We start from the raw sequence: 19,246 nt of genomic DNA on the forward strand, positions 1-19,246 counted from the left end.
ATGCTGCTCTTAGTATGTTCCAGAGTGCATTTCTGTATGTGTTAAACTCCGTGCCGTCAGCCATTGGGTCCAGCATCCATTGGACTCCATTGGATGCTAGCAATGTTCCCATAGCTGATGTCCCAACAACTCGAGCCAAAATAGCTTTGAGATCTCCAAGGGCAAGCATTAGCCCAGTTGTCTCCTGTTCGAAGGCCCCAATCCACCTTCCAGCGCCATCTTGAATGTGGGGCAGCCGTGAAACCAAACCAGTGAGGTCGAGGCTCTGCCAGGGAATATAATTAGCTCTTGTGCCCTTGATTAAAATTGGGTACTGACCATCATTAGTGTATCGAATAGGTGGTTTTAAGTCATGTCTGGGTCTCAGCTCACGGCTTTCACTGCTAGGACCTGGTTTTTCCTTCTCCTGAGTCAGACCTGTATTTGGGTCACCACGCTCTGGTGAGTGAATGCCTGGTTTGTAAAAAGGCTTGAAATTTTTCTCCTTGCTTGTGCTAGTGGTGTTCTCACTAACCTCATCTGAATGTGTGCCTGTGATGTGATTTAAGGATTTCCGCAGGCCTTCAGATATATCCTGTATAATTTGGTCAACATCGTTTAGCTCATCATGTACATCCTCATCCTTGTTCTCAAGGTCAATCCAGTATGAGTTAGCCTTCGGTTGCTTTTTCAAAAAATCCTTATGTTCTGCAAAACAATCAATCTCCCTTCGTCCTTCTTCCCTTACCGCTCGACGTTCTGTACTGCAATATTTTGGATGCGTTCCACGAGGTGGAGTTGTTTGTTCGAATTCTCTTTCCTCACTTCCTTTTGCATGCTTTTCTTTGCCAGGTGCTTCATCTGATTGCTGTGATGTTGTTAATTTTAAAATTGCATTGTCAACATCTAAACCCTTAGGACCTTTGTCGAATGTGTCGCGCAAATCAAAATCTCCCGTAATTGTAACGGTTCCCAAAAGGGGATACAGGCCCTCTTCTGATGGGGCCTTCACTTCCTTCTGGGGTTTGTCCACTTTGTCTTTCATTTTAAGGATGGCCTGTTTAAAATTCTGTCTGTAAATCTTTCCTTCATTCCTGAATAAATCCAGGATCTGAATTTCCTTTTCTCTTTTCTGCTGTCTTTTCTTGGACCCATCTGCTTTATGATCCTGAATTCTCAATTCCAAATTATCGCACGCCACTACGTCAAAAGTGCCTTCAGATGGCCACGGATTGCATAGTTTTCTCGTCCGTTTTGACCACTTCTCTGACATGTGCTTTATCTCTTTTGCTAAAGCCGGATTCTTCGCTGCCAAAATTCCTGCTGGCGTGACAGACATTTTGAAGTTTCAGTGACACTATTATTCCTTTGATTAGTTGACTAGTTTGTTTATTTATAATCTCCTGAAAATAACACAAGAATTGAAAGTTGAAACAGATACTGGTGACATATGATGCTGTGGTCTTGAGTAATCTGTTGTTGCTCTGTTTACACAAATGTTGAACAATTTATCTTCTTATTGTAAATGCCTTAAAATCAAATCTCTTCTGATGTAACACTAAAGTAAAGTTAGTTCAAAAAGCTTTAGTTATTGTTGAAAGAAAAACTTAATGCCTGAAAGTTTTTATAGGTGAACCTTTTAAATCTGGATTCAATATGTATTATTTTCCCTTTTTTTTTTTTTTTTTTTTTTTTTTTTTTTTTTTTTTTTTTCCTCAGCAGCTGTGCAGTGGCAGGCTAAAAATAGCCTTATGCTGAATCTCAAGCTTGTGTGTGAGCAAAACTCAGCCCACAGGGTGGGGTTTCTCTACGCCCTCTGGCTCACCAACCTATCCACACACAGAGGTGGAGTCAGAGGCGGGATCGCCTCTGTACTTCTGTGTCTGTGCGTGTGTATGGAGAGGACAGCTTGTAGGTGGAGCTTTGCGCTTCTGGACTGGCCCCTCTGCTCAGTCTAAACTTGGGTCTGACAGCTCAGGGTGTCTACGGAGAAACGAACACGCTGACGACACCCAAGAGCATTCAGCCTTCAGATTTTAGCAACTCTCATACAGCTTTATAGCATCACAACACAGGAAAAAGTCAACCACAAGAGAGACCGAATCAGCAGAAGAAGAATCAGCTTCTCTCCAGTTCATCCAAGCAACAGCCCAAACAAGATCAGAGTATTTGACCTTTCACGAGTAAAACAACCACACACAGCAAAGCTTTCACACTTGCATAGAGATAAGAAAAACACACTTCAAAGCAATTTGACACCGAAGCATCATTTTATGCCACACACTCAACACGCATAAACATTATTATTTATTTATTAATCATAATCTATATTTCTCATATTTCACATTACCCAGCTGGTAAAAATAGTTATCATGCTTGTGTACTTCAGCATATATTTTTATTTATATATATGTCACTCTAAAACTAATTATTTTAACTTCTGGTTTTCTGTTTAAAGACTAATCAGAACAAGATCACAGACTTTGAAATTTGTATAACATTAAACATCAAAATTTAGCACTGCAGTGAACAATATTGATCTGTATTACTCCTTTGTTTTTCTTTTTTCCTCTAATTCTCTGGCGCCTGACACACCTTCTCAACTCACGCACCCACTTCTCAACTCGCACACACTCTTATCTCCTCCACACACACACGCTTATCTCACACGCCTGTCCCACCCACAAAACTTCTCTCACAAACACACTCACACAAACAAACAATTTCTGAGCTCTAGAGTTGTTTACAGCCACTTTGCTGCAAACTCTGACGTCAAACATATCTTTGCCAAAAACTCATGAAATTTACCAATCCCCGAGGATTCAACCGAATTACTGGCAAGCTTATCTGTCACAACTTCAGCGCTTTTTCTCAGATCCCAATCTTATCCCGGCCTCACCGGGGCATACTGGATCTCAATTGTCGACCTATTACTTGTCCTCCCTGGACTTTTTTTATCAGCTGTCAAATTCTATTCCAATTCTCGCTGTCCCAGCTTTTAATTTGTCACTTTAAACTTTGTCCGTCATCAAAATGACTCAGCTGACTTCACACATGTGTGAATAATTTCACCGCTGCTCTGGACAAATGCCTCTTCTTGTTATTATAACTTCTAATTTATGAGAAGGGCATGTTTTTTCTCTCAGACCAGTTCTCAGTCCACGGAATAACTCCAAAATTGAACAAAAACTGTTCTTACCTAGGGCCCAGAAGTTTATTCCGTGGGCTGCGAAACGATCCGAAGAGCACACCTCTACTTCCCGCTTCGTGGTCGCCAAATGTGGTTCTTTTTCCTTATCAAAAACAAGAAGGAGACAGGTTCTGTCCAAACTCAGCGGGGGGCATTTATTTACACAACTCATCCATACATCACCAACACTTCACAGGGGACAGCGTCCAGCTTCGATCTAACCACCTCGGCTGGAGATCCTTCTGCAAAAGCCCCCTCCCCTACACCACGCAGCATCAGTTATACTATTCAACCCCCACCTCCCTTTTGATTCTGAGAAATGATGGGGTGCTACTTCCACATCCTAATATGGTCAAAAGTAGTTGAAACTTACATAAGCTGGGCAGATCAACATGTTTTTGGAGCATGTACTCAGCAGCTGGGCTGCCTGATAACCGGCTGGCATTGATAAGCAACATGTCAACATGCAGTACACAAAACACTGCTTTTAGCTCCTACAACATCGACAGAGAGTTATTTGTATTCGTAGGTGTAGCAACACCCGTAGTGTTGGTGAGTTTATTACCTTTAGAACATGTTTGTATGTCACATATTTTTGCTCTAATTACAAACACTAATGATTTATTTCATCCCGATATGTTACAGTGTTCCTAAAAGTGCTCCTCTTCAACGGACGAGTTTAGGCTGATTTTTGCTTCCCGGTCTGCGTCAGTGCGGAGACACGCAACGCCATTATTCGTCCTTGCGTAGGGCCCCGGCAGGCACGCAAGTACGTACGGAGTTGAGCCCACCTTTTTAAACATCTGTCGAACGAGACGGAGAACGCAAGCTTGTGATTGGTCAGGGCACCGCTGTCGTCTACACTACCGCCATTGCACCCTCAAAAACATAAAGAGAGCCGAGGATATCTAGCGGCAGACACGAAGAAGCTTGAAGAATACCTCGCGAAAAAACTAAAATATGAACGTTACAATCCCCCGTGACTGGATGAGTGAAAAGATGTGCAGAGACTCCTGTCCATGGTCGGTATCAAGGTTTCAGAGATAATCAAGCTGTTCAACCCCTGTTACCATGACAACTACCTACCAGGCTGATCCCATTTCACCACCATGATGGAAAAGAAATATGAAACAACCTTTAAGCTCTCTCTCTCTCTCTCTCTCTCTCTCTCTCTCTCTCTCTCTCTCTCTCTCTCTCTCTCTCTCTCTCTCTCTCCACAAATAAAATAAATATTAGAATAAAATGCATTTCATGATAAAATAAAAATGTTGCTGACAGAGCAATTGAAACTATTTTTTTAAAGCATAAAACATTTTCTTTGTGTTAAATCTTAACCTACTTTATTAGATATAACAGAATTATTAATTTGGTAAATAAACTAACTTTAATATATTTAATCTTTACGGTAAAGCAGACCCTCAGAGCTGTCGATGACCCCTGACTGCTGACGGTTGGACCAGTCGTGCTACAGTGGCCTACCTTGCTGTGTCCTGCTATTTCCTGAGTTAAGATTGGAAGATGAAGCGCTTCAACCTTTTCACCATGCCTCTTGTGAACACAAGTCATTTGTGTGCACAATTTTTGGTTTCAGGTGCCTACCTCCATCTGACTTTTGCATTTGTATTAACAGGTTACAAAGTGAATCAAATGTTTGATAAGCTATCATCTTGTCTTTATTATTACATGGCACATATTTGGTCACACTTCAAACATGAATGACGCACTTAGTCGACTAATCTTCAACAAAATTGGCCATTAGTTGACTATTAAAATTGTTGTTTGTGGCAGCTCTACTGTCAAGTCAGCAGTCTTCTCCATGACTGTAGCCTACAGAACTAGAGACCATTTAAAGGCTTTTGCAGGCGTTTTGAGTTAATTAGCTGATTAGTGTGGCACCACGGGTCTTCAGTAGTGTACCTTTTCCCAATATTCCAATATTCCGAGACTGAATTTGGGCTTTTCATTACATGTCAATTATAATCATCAAAATGAAAGAAATAAACATTTGAAATATATCCGTCTGTGTGTAATGAATTATCTAATATACTGTACAAGTCTCACTTTTTGAATGGAGTTACTGGAATAAATAACTTAGATTGTCTAATTTTATGGCCAGCGCCTGTTTTCATCCTTGTTTTAAACCAGGAAGTCCTTAAGATTAACATTTCTCAAGTGTGGTTGTACTGCCGGTGGATGAGGATGTATTACCTTGACTTTTTAGTACTTTGTCTTCTTAGATGTCATTATAGTAGAATGTAATGAGTGTTTTCTTGGCAGATCAAATACTTGTTACTTCCACACTTAGATCGCTGCACTACGGACTCTACAACTCCCTGTATGAGTGGTTTCATCCTCTTTATTTGAATGACAAGAAAAATGATTTCAAGACAAAGGAGTTTGTGACACATAAACTACTTCCAGAGCTCTATAACATGGTTGTAAGGTCAGTAATTTTGAAGTTACATTTTAAAAATATGTGTCTGGTAGTATTTTTTTTAGACGTATACACCTTGGCTTCTCTTCAGTGATGCCTTTTCTTTGCTTTGCAGGTATCAACCTGAGCTGATCTGGTCTGACGGAGACTGGGAAGCACCAGACACCTACTGGAACTCTACTGATTTCTTGGCGTGGCTCTACAATGACAGTCCCGTTAAAGTAAATGTTTTTGATCTACACATACCTTTATGGGTGTGATGGCAAGCTAACAAATGTTCCACATGGTTTCCATCTGTTTTAGGATACTGTTGTGACTAATGACCGATGGGGTGCTGGCTGCGCCTGTAAACATGGTGGCTACTATAATTGCCAAGATAAGTATAGTCCAGGTCAGCTGCCCAGCCACAAATGGGAGAAATGCACATCTGTGGACACTTTGTCCTGGGGTTACCGTAGAAACATGAAGCTTCAAGAACTCATGGACTTGCCTACTGTTATAAAGGTAGGGTTTCCTGGAAAACAATATTGCCTCTTTACTTAAAGGTGAACTATGAGTAATAGTGACATCCTGTGATCAGATTTGGTTAGTGCAATTTTAGTTTATCTGGGTTGCCAGATAGTGATAGGAAACTAAAGTTTATATGTTTTAACTATGAAATACTATCTGTGTTTTCACAATTATGAACTACTTTAAAAACAATATTCTGTACAATACCAAGTTCATTTCTATTGCACATTTTAAAACAGCATGACGGCTGATCAAAGTGATGGACAAAGATAAGAGATCAATGATTTAAAAAAATATACAGCATAAAAATATCAGACAGTGAGAAACAATTATAAAATCAGTGTTCAAAAGGAAGATAATATAATATAGTAATAAATAATATAGTGGAGAAAAAAGTGGGGCAACGTTAGAATCACAAACCTAAAAGTGTATAAGCAACTTATGTTTTTACATCAGAACATTGTTATTATTCAATGAATATAGAAAGAATGATTTCACTTGGAGAATAACAATTACTTTCAGTAAATATGGGAAAATGGGTGATATTTGTGCTAGTCAGCAGTTGTGTGTCTCTCACACACAAAATAAAACGTACTGTAATTGTAAAAACTGTACAAAAAAAGGATGAAACAAAAGTTTGTATTCTGCTAATTTGGGAAGTGTTGCAAAGCAGTTCCCCGCCAGGACAACAGAGGGCATAGTGCTGTTCTGTGGTATCCTGTCCTGTATCCGGTCAACCGAAGGTCCCCGCACTCTGCCTAATCACTGGAATACTTACCAGTGGGATTGAGGTCTTGGAAGTGCTCCGCCCACCGATCCACAATGTCCTGAGTCAAGGTCAGCAGCGCACCATCCCCACTATAAACAGTGTTGATAGCACACTGCTTTCTCCTCCTGAGGGGCTGGATGGTGAACCAGAATCTCCTCAAAGCTGTATGGATATCTTGCTCCATGGTCTCAACGAACTCCTCCCACACCCCTGGGTTTTTGCCTCTGACCACCTGGGCTACATTCTGTTTGGCCTGCCGGTACCCATCAGCTGCCTCTGGAGTCCCACAGGCCAAAAAACCCGATAGGACTCGGCATCCCAACGGTCTGTGTCTACCAGCGGGCTCGAGGATTTGCTATCATGACATGCACCAATGACCCTGCGGCCAAAGCTCTGGTTGGCCGCCTCAACAATGGAAGCACAGTACATGGACCACTGGGACTTGATGTCCCCTCCCTTTCCCAGAAAATTTTGGAAGTTCTGTTGGAGGTGGCAATTAACACTTCTTCTGACAGGAGACTCTGCCAGAAATCCCCAGTGCACCCTCACAATTAGTTTGGTCCTGCCAGGTCTGACCGGCATCCTCCCTCTCCATCAAAGCCAACTAACCGCAAAGTAGTGATCATTTGATAGCTTCGCCAGTCTCTTCACCCAAGTGTCAAAGACATGCGGTCGCAGATCAGACAAAACAACATCAAAGTCATCGAGCTGTGGTCTAAGGTATCCTGTTGCCAAAAGCACATATGGGTACCTTTATGTCTGAACATGGTGTTCATTGTGGACAATCCATGACAAGCACAGAAGTCCAATAACAAAACACTGGACAAATTTAGATTATGGGGGCCCTTCCCCACCACAACTCTCCAGGTCTTATTGTTGTTGCCCACGTGAGCGTTAAAGTCCCCGAGCAGAACAAGGGAGTCACCGTAAGGAGCGCGTTCCAGCACTCCCTCCAAGGATTCCAAAAAGTTTGGGTAGTCTAAACTGAAGTTTGGTGCATAAGCACAGTCAAAAGTCAGGAACCGTCCCCCCACACGTAAGCGGAGGGAGGCTACCCTCTCATTCACCTGGGTGAACCCCAGTGTGCAAATACCAAAATGGGGGGCAACTAGTATGCCAATCCCTGCTCGGCGCCTCTCAGTTGGGTCAACTCCAGAGTGGTAGAGTGTCCAGCCCCTCTCAAAGAAACTGGTTCCAGAGCCAGAGCCATTCATCAAGGTGAGTCTGACTATCTAGTCGGTACCTCTCAATCTCGTACACCAACTCAGGCTCCTTCCCCACCAGAGAGAGGTGACATTCCACGTACCAAGAGCCAGCTTCCAAGGATCTGCCAAGAATCAGACTGCCAAGGTCCCCGCCTTCGGCCACCACCCATCACACATTGCACCCAACCCCTTTGGCCCCTCCAACAAGTGGTGAACCCATGGGAAGGGGAACCCACATTTCCTCTTCGGGCTGTGCCTGGCCAGGCTCAATGAGTGAAAGCCCGGTCACCAGGCACTCGCCGACTTGCACCTCCTGAGCATAGTTTTTTGAACATTAGAGGTAGGCAATAAGTGCAACATTCCAATGTAAACAAGTTACACACCTATAAACAAAGTAACAATAACCTTAAAATGATGGTGGCTTTTTATTTGGGGTCAAAATGTAACCTCAGGCCTGGGGAGCCAGAGTGGAAGTGCAAAGCAGCAACCACATTAATACTTAAGGGCTTCATGTAAAAAGTTACAAAAAAGAAACCTGTATAAATTTAGTCAAACTGCTGCTTTTTGACTTGTAAAATGTACTCACTATACTCTTGACCGGATTTCCTTGCATGCTGGTCTAGATTTGTAGTGCTGCTAGTATAAGTCAAGGATGCTCTACTAGACTTTTGATCAGGGTCTACATTTTGTTTGCTAACAGGATTTGGTCATCACTGTGGCTCTTGGTGGTAACTACCTTCTCAACGTGGGTCCCACCTCTGATGGAACCATCCCCACTGTGTTTGAGGAAAGGCTCAGGGGTGTTGGAGCTTGGCTTGCAGTCAACGGAGAGGCCATCTTTGCCTCCAGACCCTGGAGGGTTCAGATGGAAAACACTACCATTCCTGTTTGGTAAGGATGGAGATGTGGTGTGCCTATTAAGTCGACTTTTCTTGCTTTTTTAAGCAAATCAAACGATTACATCAAAAAGAGTCTTTGTATAAATCACTTTTGCAGCCTCTCTTCAACTGTGTGGGTGGAGGTGTGTGTACTTTATATGTTTTGAGTTAATACATTTTAACTTTAACCTGCAACATGTGAACATTACTACTACTTGGTTTTAGAGCTATGGTGTGAATTAACTTTTAGCTTAGGTTAGAGTTAGGAATAGAACCCCATTGGTTAAGGTTGGGTTAGGGTATGTGTGTGCTGGAGGGCTCTCCTTCCGGTGAGCTCCTCGTTTTCCTGGGGGTCTTCAATGCTCAAGTGGGCAACAAAAGTGAGATCTGGAGAGGTGTGGTTGGAAGGAATGCCCCCCACCCCCCTCCCCACAATACCACTGTGATCTGAATCACAGTCGGAACTCCGAAATTCCGACTAGAAGAACATGAACGTGCACTAAAGTTTGGCTTCACTTTACTAAATGCAACAGGTGATTGGGTGAAGATGAAACCAGTGACAACGATTTAAGTGTGAGGCATCATCGTTTAAATCTGCTCCAGCAGTTAAATAAACGGTTTAAGATAACGTTAGCTTGATATGTTAGCTTCCTATGCCACCATTGCCACCGTTCGCTTTCTCCTGGGAAATTCTAACTTCCCAGCAGGAAAAATCAATTGAAAAAGGACGGTAAAAGGAATGAAGATACACAGTAAATTTAGTTCACAGTAAAGATGTTTGCTTCAGTTTAATTATCAGCTTATAAAACTACAAGGACGATGTTAAAATACAAACAGTTGTATGTTATTTGTCCTGATATTTATCAAATATGGTTATAAATTGAGAAAAATATATATCTAATTATAAAAGAGAATTAAAATATTAAACACTCAAAAGTATCGAAAATTGGTACCATTAAGTACAGGTATCGATTCGTAGGTATCGGGAATTAGTACTGGATCGATTCAAATGTCAAAGGTACCCATCCCTACTGATGTATGATGGTGCTTGTCCATGTAAGGCCCTGTAGACCAGAACCAGGATCTTGAAATGAACCCTGAAGTTGACTGGCAGCCAGTGAAGCTGGAGGAGAAGCGGGGTGATATGGGTGTGTTTGGAGGACTTGGTCAGAAGCCGAGCACAGGCATTCTGAACCACCTGTAGACGGTTCAGGGAGGTTTTGTTCAGACACGTGAAAAGAGAGGAGACGAAGGTGTGGAGAACAGTCTCAAGTTCAGAGCGAGACAGAATGGGACTCCGCTTAGCAATGTTCCTGAGATTGAAGAAGGAAGAGCGAACAAGAGAACTGACATGAGAATCCAGGGTGAGCTGGGTCAAAGGTCACACCAAGATTCCTGACAGACGGTTTGGTGTGAGAAGAAAGCTGACCAAGAGAGTCTCTGATTTTGGGAACCAGCTTGTCTGGGGCACAGATGAGGATCTCAGTCTTATCTTCATTCAGCTGTAGAAAGCTCCCAGCCATCCAGGTTTTAATAGTCTAAGCAGGTGTGCAACAGCTGCAGCTTAGACATCTCATGGAGCTTAAAGGAGATGTACAGTTGGATGTCATCTGCGTAAAGATGGTAGGAGATTCCTTTGAAGGAGCTCAGGATGTGTTGAAGAGGAAGCTGATAGAGGAGGAAGAGCAGAGGCCCCAGCACAGAACCTTGTGGGACACCATGGGTAAGGGTGGTGTTGAAGGACCTAAACTTGGAGACGGCCACAGAGAAGGAGCGCTCAGAAAGATAAGAGGGTAACCACTCTAGAGCAGTTCCTGATAGGCCTACCCAGTCTCTCAGCCTCTCCAGTAGCAGGTGATGGTCAACAGTGTCAAAGGCTGCAGTCAGATCCAGCAGGACCAGAACAGAACAGTCCCCTGCATCACTGTGAGTCAGAAGGTCATTAGAGACACTAAGAAGACCTGATTCAGTAGAATGAGCTCTACAAAAACCTGACTGGAAACTATCATAGATGTTATGTTCATCAATAGCAGCTGTGAGTTGTTTAGCCACAACATTTTCCAAGATCTTGGAGATGAACGGAAGTTTAGAGATGGGTCTGAAGCTGCTATGGAGAGAGGAGTCGAGACTCGGTTTTTAAGAAGCGGGTGGATTACAGCATTCTTAAAGTAAGCAGGGACCTGACCAGAGACCAGAGAAGCATTAATTATAGAGAACACGCTGGGACCGATGGACTGAAAAGCACTTTTAAACACAGATGAGGGTAAGATGTCGAGGGGGCATGCAGAGGTCTTCATAGAGTTAACTAGTTTGGTTAACTCAGGCAAAGAAACAGGAGCAAAGCTATCTAGGATGACAGGCCGGGTTGGAGTCAGGTGAGGCAGAGATGAAGCTGAGGGAGAGATGCTAGATCTAACCTTACTGACTTTGTCCACAATGCTGACAACATTTTCACAGTCTGCAACAGAGTGGATAGGGGCTGTAGGAGAGGCAGGAGAAACAATGCTGCTGATGGTGTTGAACAGCACCCTCGGGTTCCCCTTGCTCTAGGATACCAGGATGGAAAAATAGGCAACCCTTGCATCTCTGACTGCAGAACTAAAGGATGTCAGGAGACCCTCAAACACATGTTATGGGGTTAAAGTAACTGCAAACCTCCTATAGTTTTGGCTAGCTCAGTTAGCTTGTAGCAGGAAGTCATGATGGACTCAGATCCTCAGAGCGTTGCTCTCAGCTGCACTTCTTTGTCCACTTTTGTATTGTCTGGCAGTGTCAAGACATGTGACACAGCCAATGTGATGGTAAGTGGAAATGCCGACTGGGCTTCAAATCCAAGCCTCAGAAACCTATAGGTGACATCAGAGGGTTTGCCCAGCTTTTGCTACAGCACAAATTTGCTTGTCCAAAAGTAGGTCACTGTCAAGCCGGACTCCCAGATTGGTCGCTGCAGCTTTCAGAAATGGGGCCAGTGGACCAAGGTCAGCTGAACACGGCCCACTGGACACACTGGGACTAAAACCATGACCCCAGTCTTGTCATTATTGAAGTTTAGATCATTTGCAGACATCCAGGTTTTAACCTCATTGAGGCAGTTTAGTAGAGGATCCAATGAATTAGGTAGGCCACATGTAATGGGACTATAAACCTGGGTGTCCTCTGCATATAAACGGAAGGAACATCCATGTTTCTTAAAAATAGAACCCAGAGGTAGCAAATAAAGGAAGAACAACAAAGGGCACAGCACCGATCCTTGAGGAACCCTAGAGATAAGAGACGTGAATGAGATGACATGAAGCCGCCTAAAGATACACAAAACAACCTCTCAGCCAAGTGGAACTTAAACCAGTCCAAAGCAACTCCTCGAACCCCAACACACTGTTGTAACCGCGAAATCGGGAGACTGTGGTCCACAGTTTCAAAGGCAGCAGACAATTCCAACAGCACCAGAACCACAAAATTTCCAGAGTCAGTAGCTTAAATAATATCGTTTAAGACCCTGATCAGTGCAGACTCTGTACCAGGGGCGGATTTAGGACTGAAGAAGATCCGCGCTCGCACACACACACACACACGCACGCACGCACGCACGCACACACACACACACAGAGAGACAGAGACAGACACTAGTCAACATCATATGTATTTGTCTTGTACTACATCATTTTTAATCTGAAGCTGCACATTAAACACATTCAGGGCAGAGTATTGTTCCTGTTAGTGTTTAGTGTGAGATGATAGTAAATATTCCCTTTCTTTATCCAACCACTTTACCTGATAGTAAGCCAACTTTAGGCAAACCAGCAGCACAACAAATATTTTCAAATAAGACTCACAAACCTGAGTCAACACCAGTCTCATCAAAGTTGGGGTTCTGTCGTTGTACTTTTTGTCTAAAAAACATCCTTATGTCCATCTTCACTCATGCTTTCCAGACAGAGACTGTAGAAGAAGCCGGCTGCTGAAGGGCTTCTTCTTCAGTGGTGGAGGCTCAGGCAGGCTGTATACAAACTACTGCCAGCTGCTCCCTCTCTGTTGGACTTTGGTACTGCATGTTACTTCCACATTTTAGATCCGGGGCTTTTCATAAAACATTCGGGGCTTGAGCCCAAGTAGCCGGGCCTAACCCCGCCCCTGCTCTGTACTATGTGCCTTTTTAAAGCCTGACTGGAATTTTTTACAAACATCATTTGCATGAAAAACTCAGTCAATTGCAATTACACCACTTTTTCCAGAACCTTGGAAAGAAATGGAAGTTTAGACATAGGCCTTTATTAGACATGGTAGAGGGGTCAAGACCGGGCTTCTTGAGTAGTGGCTGGGCAATGACATGTTTCCACGATTCTGGAACCACACCAGATGAAAGACTACTATTAACCATGGTAAGAACCCAAGGGCCCACAGAGGGAAAAAAACCTCCAACAGGCCTGGAGGAATCTCATCAGTAGGTGAACCTGAGGGTTTTAAGTGTTCCATGATCTCCCACAGGCAATCCAGAGTCAGTGGTACAAATTTACAGAAAGCTGAAGGGCAGCATCCAGCAGCAACCTGATAGAAATTGACAGTATCTGAGCTCTAATGCTCACTATTTTATCAATTTAAAAAAGTCCAAAACGATTCCCACAGCCCCTGGGAGGCCTCAATTTCTCCAGGTTGGGAGATATTGAGGGCGTTATCTAAGACACTAAAAAGAACACGTGGGTTTTATTGAACTCTTTGGAACATGTGGCTTATTGCAGGTAGACTGATTTTTGAAAAATATGTCCTCCTTTCCTCCCATCACCATGGCCTGATAACAATGAAGAGTATTTCTTAGCATCTGGGAAGGAATCAGTAGCCTATCCTTTTTCCATTTCTTCTCAGCCATTTGACATTGTCTTCTTGCATTGTGCGTGGACTCATTCATTCACGGCTCAAGTTTAGCCCTGGACTTCATGAGCTGCAATGGGGCTAATAAACCCATAATGGTGCTGCAGCAATTATGGAACTGTGAGCTAAGTTCAATTACATTGTCAGAAAAATAATCTATTAGAAATCATATCAAATGCACCACAAAATGGGGAACAGTACAGTAATACAGGCGTTGCACCAGTCTGTCATGTTAGGAGAGAGCTACGCTAAAAGGTGAAGCTCTTGATTTACTGGTCGATCTATGTTCCAACCCTCATCTATGGTCACAAGCTTTGAGTAGTGACCAAAAGAATGAGATCATGGATACAAGTGGCCAAAATGGGTTTTCTCTGCAGGGTGTTTGGGGTTTCCCTAAAGCCTGGTTTATGCTTCTCCGTCAGCTCCGCAAGGGACAGACATGCACGGATTGACGGAAGAGTTTTGCTCTCATACTTCTCCGTCTCCTGGAGAGTGTTGCAAAGCAATTGCCCGGCAGGACAACAGAGGGCGTAGCGCTGTTCTGTGGTATCCTGTCATGTATCGGCCCAAGATGGTGTGTTTATATTGTGTTTTTTGTGTACATAAGAGACTTTTAACACGGACATATTTGTCTCTCATTCTCCTCCACCTCTTTATGCGCTCCCCACCTCTAAACCCATGTTTCCTGTCATTTCTGTCCACAAATAAAACGCTTGCTGTGCATCTTTTCACTCCTCCAGTCACGGGAGAATTAAACGTTCATGTTTTTAGAGTTTTTTTGCGAGGTTTTCTTCAAGCTGCTCCGTGTCTGCCGCTTGTTATCCTCGTCTCTCTTTGCAATGGCGGCGCTGTAAACCACAGCGGCGTCCTGACCAATCACAAGCTTGCGTAATCCGTCTCGTTCGACGGATGTTTAAAAAAGTGGTCTCGACTCCGTACGTTCTTGCATGCCTGCCGGAGCCCTACGCCAAGGACGGATAATGGCGTTGCGTGTCTCCGTACTGATGCAGACGGCGAAGCATAAATCAGGCTTTAGAGATGGGGTGAGAATCTTGGTCACCCAAGAGTAGCTCGGAGATGATCTGCTGCTCGTCCAGATTGAGAGAAGCCAGTTCAGGTGGCTTAAACAATCTACTAAGAAGGCTTCCTGGACACCTTCCTGGTGAGGTTTTCTGGGCAAGTTCAATTGGGAGGAGACTTTAAAGAAGACCCAGGACAATAGGAAAGGGACTGTTTCTCAGCTGGCTTGGGAATGTTTCAGAATTACCTTGAAGTTGGTCCAAATGACTGGGGAGAGGAAACCCTAGGCCTTTTCTTAGGCACAACCCAACCCAGGATTAGCTGAGAAAAATGGATTGATGGATGGACTTTTGTATAGTCTTTTAAACTGTTTTGTTTTCTTTTTTTTTTCATTTTAGGTTTACCTCTAAAGGTTCCTCAATCTATGCTATCATGACAGCTAAACCAGTAGAAACTACACTCCAGCTGCTGACACCTAAAACTTCAGCACGCAGTAAGGTAAATTAAGTGATTCAACATTTCCTCAATCAGACTGAAGACTCTTGTTGATTTTTAAAACAGAATGTTTTCATCACCTTTACTAATGTACTTTGTGCAACAAATCTGTTTTAGGTGACCCTGTTGGGTTATTCATTCCCCTTATCCTGGTCTCCGATTTACCCCAACGGCGGTCTCACCATCCTCCTACCAGAGCTACCCTACTCTCCTGGTCATGCGTGGACGCTCAAACTAGATAATGTTCAGTGATTTTCAAACAAATCAATTTTTCTAACTTAAAACTGCTATCCAGAGTTTTCCTATTTCAGCAATTATGCATTTCTTTTTAATCCATAAAAGTGATTGTCTTATCTTGTACTGTGATTGGCAATACGTTTTTTTTTGTTTTGTTTGTTTTTTTGCTAAGCTTGCCCCTGTCCAGTAGAGCTCCATGCAATATAAACGTAGTGCCGATCAGCACTAACCAATAGCATTGGGCTACCACTTACGCACAAACAGAGATCACAGAGCATGCTTGAGCGTTTTTGGATGTATTTCTGTGATGCAGAGTTGGCGACCTTTCTCATGCATAATTAAGTCTTTAAAGGGGTCATATCGTAGAAAATCCATTTTTTTGGAGACTTTTACGATGTGATATCGGTATTTGCTCATGAAACTAAAAAACCCAAACCCATTTTTGGCTGCATTCGTGCAATTTCCTGTTTTAGCTGCAAATTTTGAGTTATACTTTAAAAATTCTGTAAAGCATCAATAAGAACTAATCTTCCAGAAGCGAGTCTGAAACCTATCTCACCTGGCCAGCACAGCATTAGTGGCGACTGCTGTCATGTAGCAGACTTGGTAGTTCAGTGGTTAGGGCGCTAGTTTGTCATTCAGTTTTGTGCAGGTTCGCATCCCGGTCTGAGCAGTAACTTTTTTATTTTGATGTTTTTAGCTGCACTTGCCACTTTGTTTTCAATTCTTTATTGGTAGACTGTTTAAAACGTTTATTTAGCCAGCGTGAGTCCAGGCGATACTTGGAAATGACAAAGTTCAAAGATCTTTAGAGATACAAAATATTTAGCAGAAAATAATCAATTCAATTCAGTTTATTAATATAGCGCCAAATCAGGACAAGAGTCGTCTCAAGGCACTTCACAAAGTAAACGTTCCATTACAGTGCAGTTCATTAAGCCAATCAATAAAACGTTTCCTGTATAAGGAACCCCGCACATTGCATCATGTCACTGACTAAAACCAAAATATAAAAACATGAAATTTCTTTCTGCTGGCAAAATAAATTACTGCCGACACCACCGGGAGTCTTACCCACGTCAGCACATGGCAAAACTGAGATGGTAGATGGCTGCCTTAACCACTGGACTACCATAGTCATTCAACAACTGACTCATTTAAGACATTGTTGTAGGCACATTTTATCAGAGCAGGCATGGGCGTAGTTTCACTGAAACAAAACATTTTATTAGCATGTATAAAATCAGGCTGACGAAAATGACTTGATAGTTCAAACGATTATATTTTTATGTACTGTGCCTACTTTTGCTCTGAGGTTTAAAAAGGCATGATATGGAACCTTTAAAATATAAATATATGAATGCAAAACACATCATGAGCATAACTGTGAAACAATGTATGTTGGCTGTTTTGTCGGCTAGAGTAACACATTTATCAATGAGAGGCATTGCGTTCGGCCGTAAGTACGAAAATGAAAGCAACGTCTTAGTGTGATACATTGGTCAGCCACTAGATGGTGCCATCACATAAAATTAATCTGCATAGCTACTTTAAAACATCTTTCCGGAGTATTTCTCTTATCCGATGGCACCTTCTAGTGGCTGACAAGCATATCACATAAAACGTCTGTCGATCCGTTTTATTATAATGGCGACTTCATGTTTCTTGTTTGTAAATGTGCTTCTGTAGCCGACAGCTAAACACATTGTTATAAAAGTATTTTCATGTCATGTTGTGTTTTCATATATTTATATTTTAAAGACTTGTCCGTGAAATGTTCATCAACTCTGCATCGGCCGAGGTATTCCTTAAATTTGAAGCACGTAAGCGGTAGTCTAACACTATTGGTTAGTTCTGGTCTGTGCTCAGTTTCCTATTGCACAGAGCTCTGTGGGGCAGGGGGCGTGCTTATTAAAAAAAAGACTTATTTGCTTACATTATATCACAGTACGCGATAAGACGATCACTTTTACGGATTTCTGAAAAATCATACATAATTTCTGAAAGAAGAAAACTTTGGAAAGCTACTTTAAAAGCTTGAAATGAATGAACACAATTCTGGTCCAAACTCAGGTTTTTTTTTTAATGATTTAAAATGTATAGATCTCTACTCTTGCCAAAATAATCTTGCTGTGTTTTTATTCTGTCTAAAAGACAGACATTAAAAAAATCTTGAATGATTCTATAGTTGCTGTGAGAACAAAATGTGCTATATTGCCTTAAATTATTATGTATTTCATGTTCCTGAATATATTTTCTTATTTTTACAACTTTTTTCCTAAAGTTTTTTTTCCTTATAAAGTTATGTTTTCAAAAGCATTTCTCACTTTATTGTAACTTTATTTTCTTTAACAAATTGAAATTTTAATTGCTTATTTTCTTGTCATAAAATGAAAATAAAAAACTATCTGTGTCAGCTGAGAGTTTAAAGCCTCTAAAATCCTTTTAATAATCTATTTGACTTGTAAAGCACTTTTCTCTGCACTCAATGTGTTTAACGGGCCACCCATCTCACATTCACATGCTGTTGATGATGGTGAACTATATCATAGCCACAGCTTTCCTGGGGCAGATTGACGGGCAAGGCTGACCATCACCTTCATAGGCAAGTTGGGTCAAGTGTCTTGCTCAAGGACACAACAGCAGAATTCCTAGGAAGGAGCTGGGACTGAATCACAACCCTGTGGATCACTGGATAACCCTTCTACCTCCTGAGCTACTGCTGCCCTGACATTATTTTATTTTATTCCTCATAATGTGGTCAGAGGACTGGATGACTGTGGTAAACACATGAATGCATATTCGCACACTAGAAGGGCATGCTCATAGTGTGAAGGAGGTGTCAGAGGAAGTTGGAATTTTAGTGGAAAAGTCTACCGGAGGAGAGGATGAGAGAGCTTTGTAATTTTTTTTTTTTTTGCTAGTTGGAAGTTCACCTTTAAAAAGGTTGGGACTGAAAATACCTTTTCTCATTTCTTTCTTGTCAACTTCCACATTGGTGACTCCAACGAAATAATGTCTTCTGACGACCTATCAGGTTCCGTGGCTGAGGGTTCTTCTTTGGCTGTGTCTCAAAAAGCTGCTGCTGCTGTTCTTCCTGCTGTTTTTGCGACAACGGTCAAGTTTCCAGGGTTCTGGAAGCACAATCCAGAGCCTTGGTTTCAGCATGTGGATGCTCAGTTCCACCTCCGGGATCACAACTGGTGACAAAAAGTACTTTCATGTCGATGCAGCTTTGGATTCTGTTTCTACCTGCAGTTTGATGGAACTTCTAACCCCCAAATTCCACTACCTCCGCTCCGCCCCCGCCTTCCGCAGCCGCTCGCTTCCGAACTCAATTTTTACTGGTACCCGCTCTACAACGGCTCCGCTCCGGTGCGGAGACCTGAGGTGGGCAAACAAGCATGCGCGGGATTTTCTAGATCTTGCGATACAGTCCGAGCAATAAACGCTGAAATTAGATCCAAACACCCGTTGTGTGGGAGAAGCATCGGCATGAACTGTTTAATCTGCCCATCATTTGTGTTGAGAGATCAGCAGTGTTTGGATCAACAAAGTGTGACTACTTTGATAGTAGAAACTGTATTTATGGCTTACTTTTGTGCATTTAAACTTCAGCCGCCATTGATAGTTGTTAAAAGTTAAACCTGTGCATATGAAACA

General features: G+C 42.4%; 1 protein-coding gene across 2 annotated transcripts in view; it reads left to right on the forward strand.

Moving 5' to 3' along the window:
- LOC107383333 (tissue alpha-L-fucosidase) overlaps positions 1–18,005 on the forward strand; it is a 29,090-nt gene extending 11,085 nt beyond the window's left edge. For both annotated transcript variants that reach the window (XM_054744750.2, XM_054744751.2), the window contains 6 exons: positions 5,475–5,612; positions 5,719–5,824; positions 5,907–6,107; positions 8,788–8,978; positions 15,250–15,349; positions 15,464–18,005. In XM_054744750.2, the coding sequence (XP_054600725.2) occupies positions 5,475–5,612; positions 5,719–5,824; positions 5,907–6,107; positions 8,788–8,978; positions 15,250–15,349; positions 15,464–15,598 (871 nt within the window). In that variant the 3' untranslated portion in view covers positions 15,599–18,005. The remainder of the gene's footprint in view (positions 1–5,474; positions 5,613–5,718; positions 5,825–5,906; positions 6,108–8,787; positions 8,979–15,249; positions 15,350–15,463) is intronic.
- The last annotated feature ends 1,241 nt before the right edge of the window (positions 18,006–19,246 follow it).

Source organism: Nothobranchius furzeri, chromosome 11 (genome assembly GCF_043380555.1).
Source record: "Nothobranchius furzeri strain GRZ-AD chromosome 11, NfurGRZ-RIMD1, whole genome shotgun sequence".
In the NCBI taxonomy this organism is placed as follows: domain Eukaryota; kingdom Metazoa; phylum Chordata; class Actinopteri; order Cyprinodontiformes; family Nothobranchiidae; genus Nothobranchius; species Nothobranchius furzeri.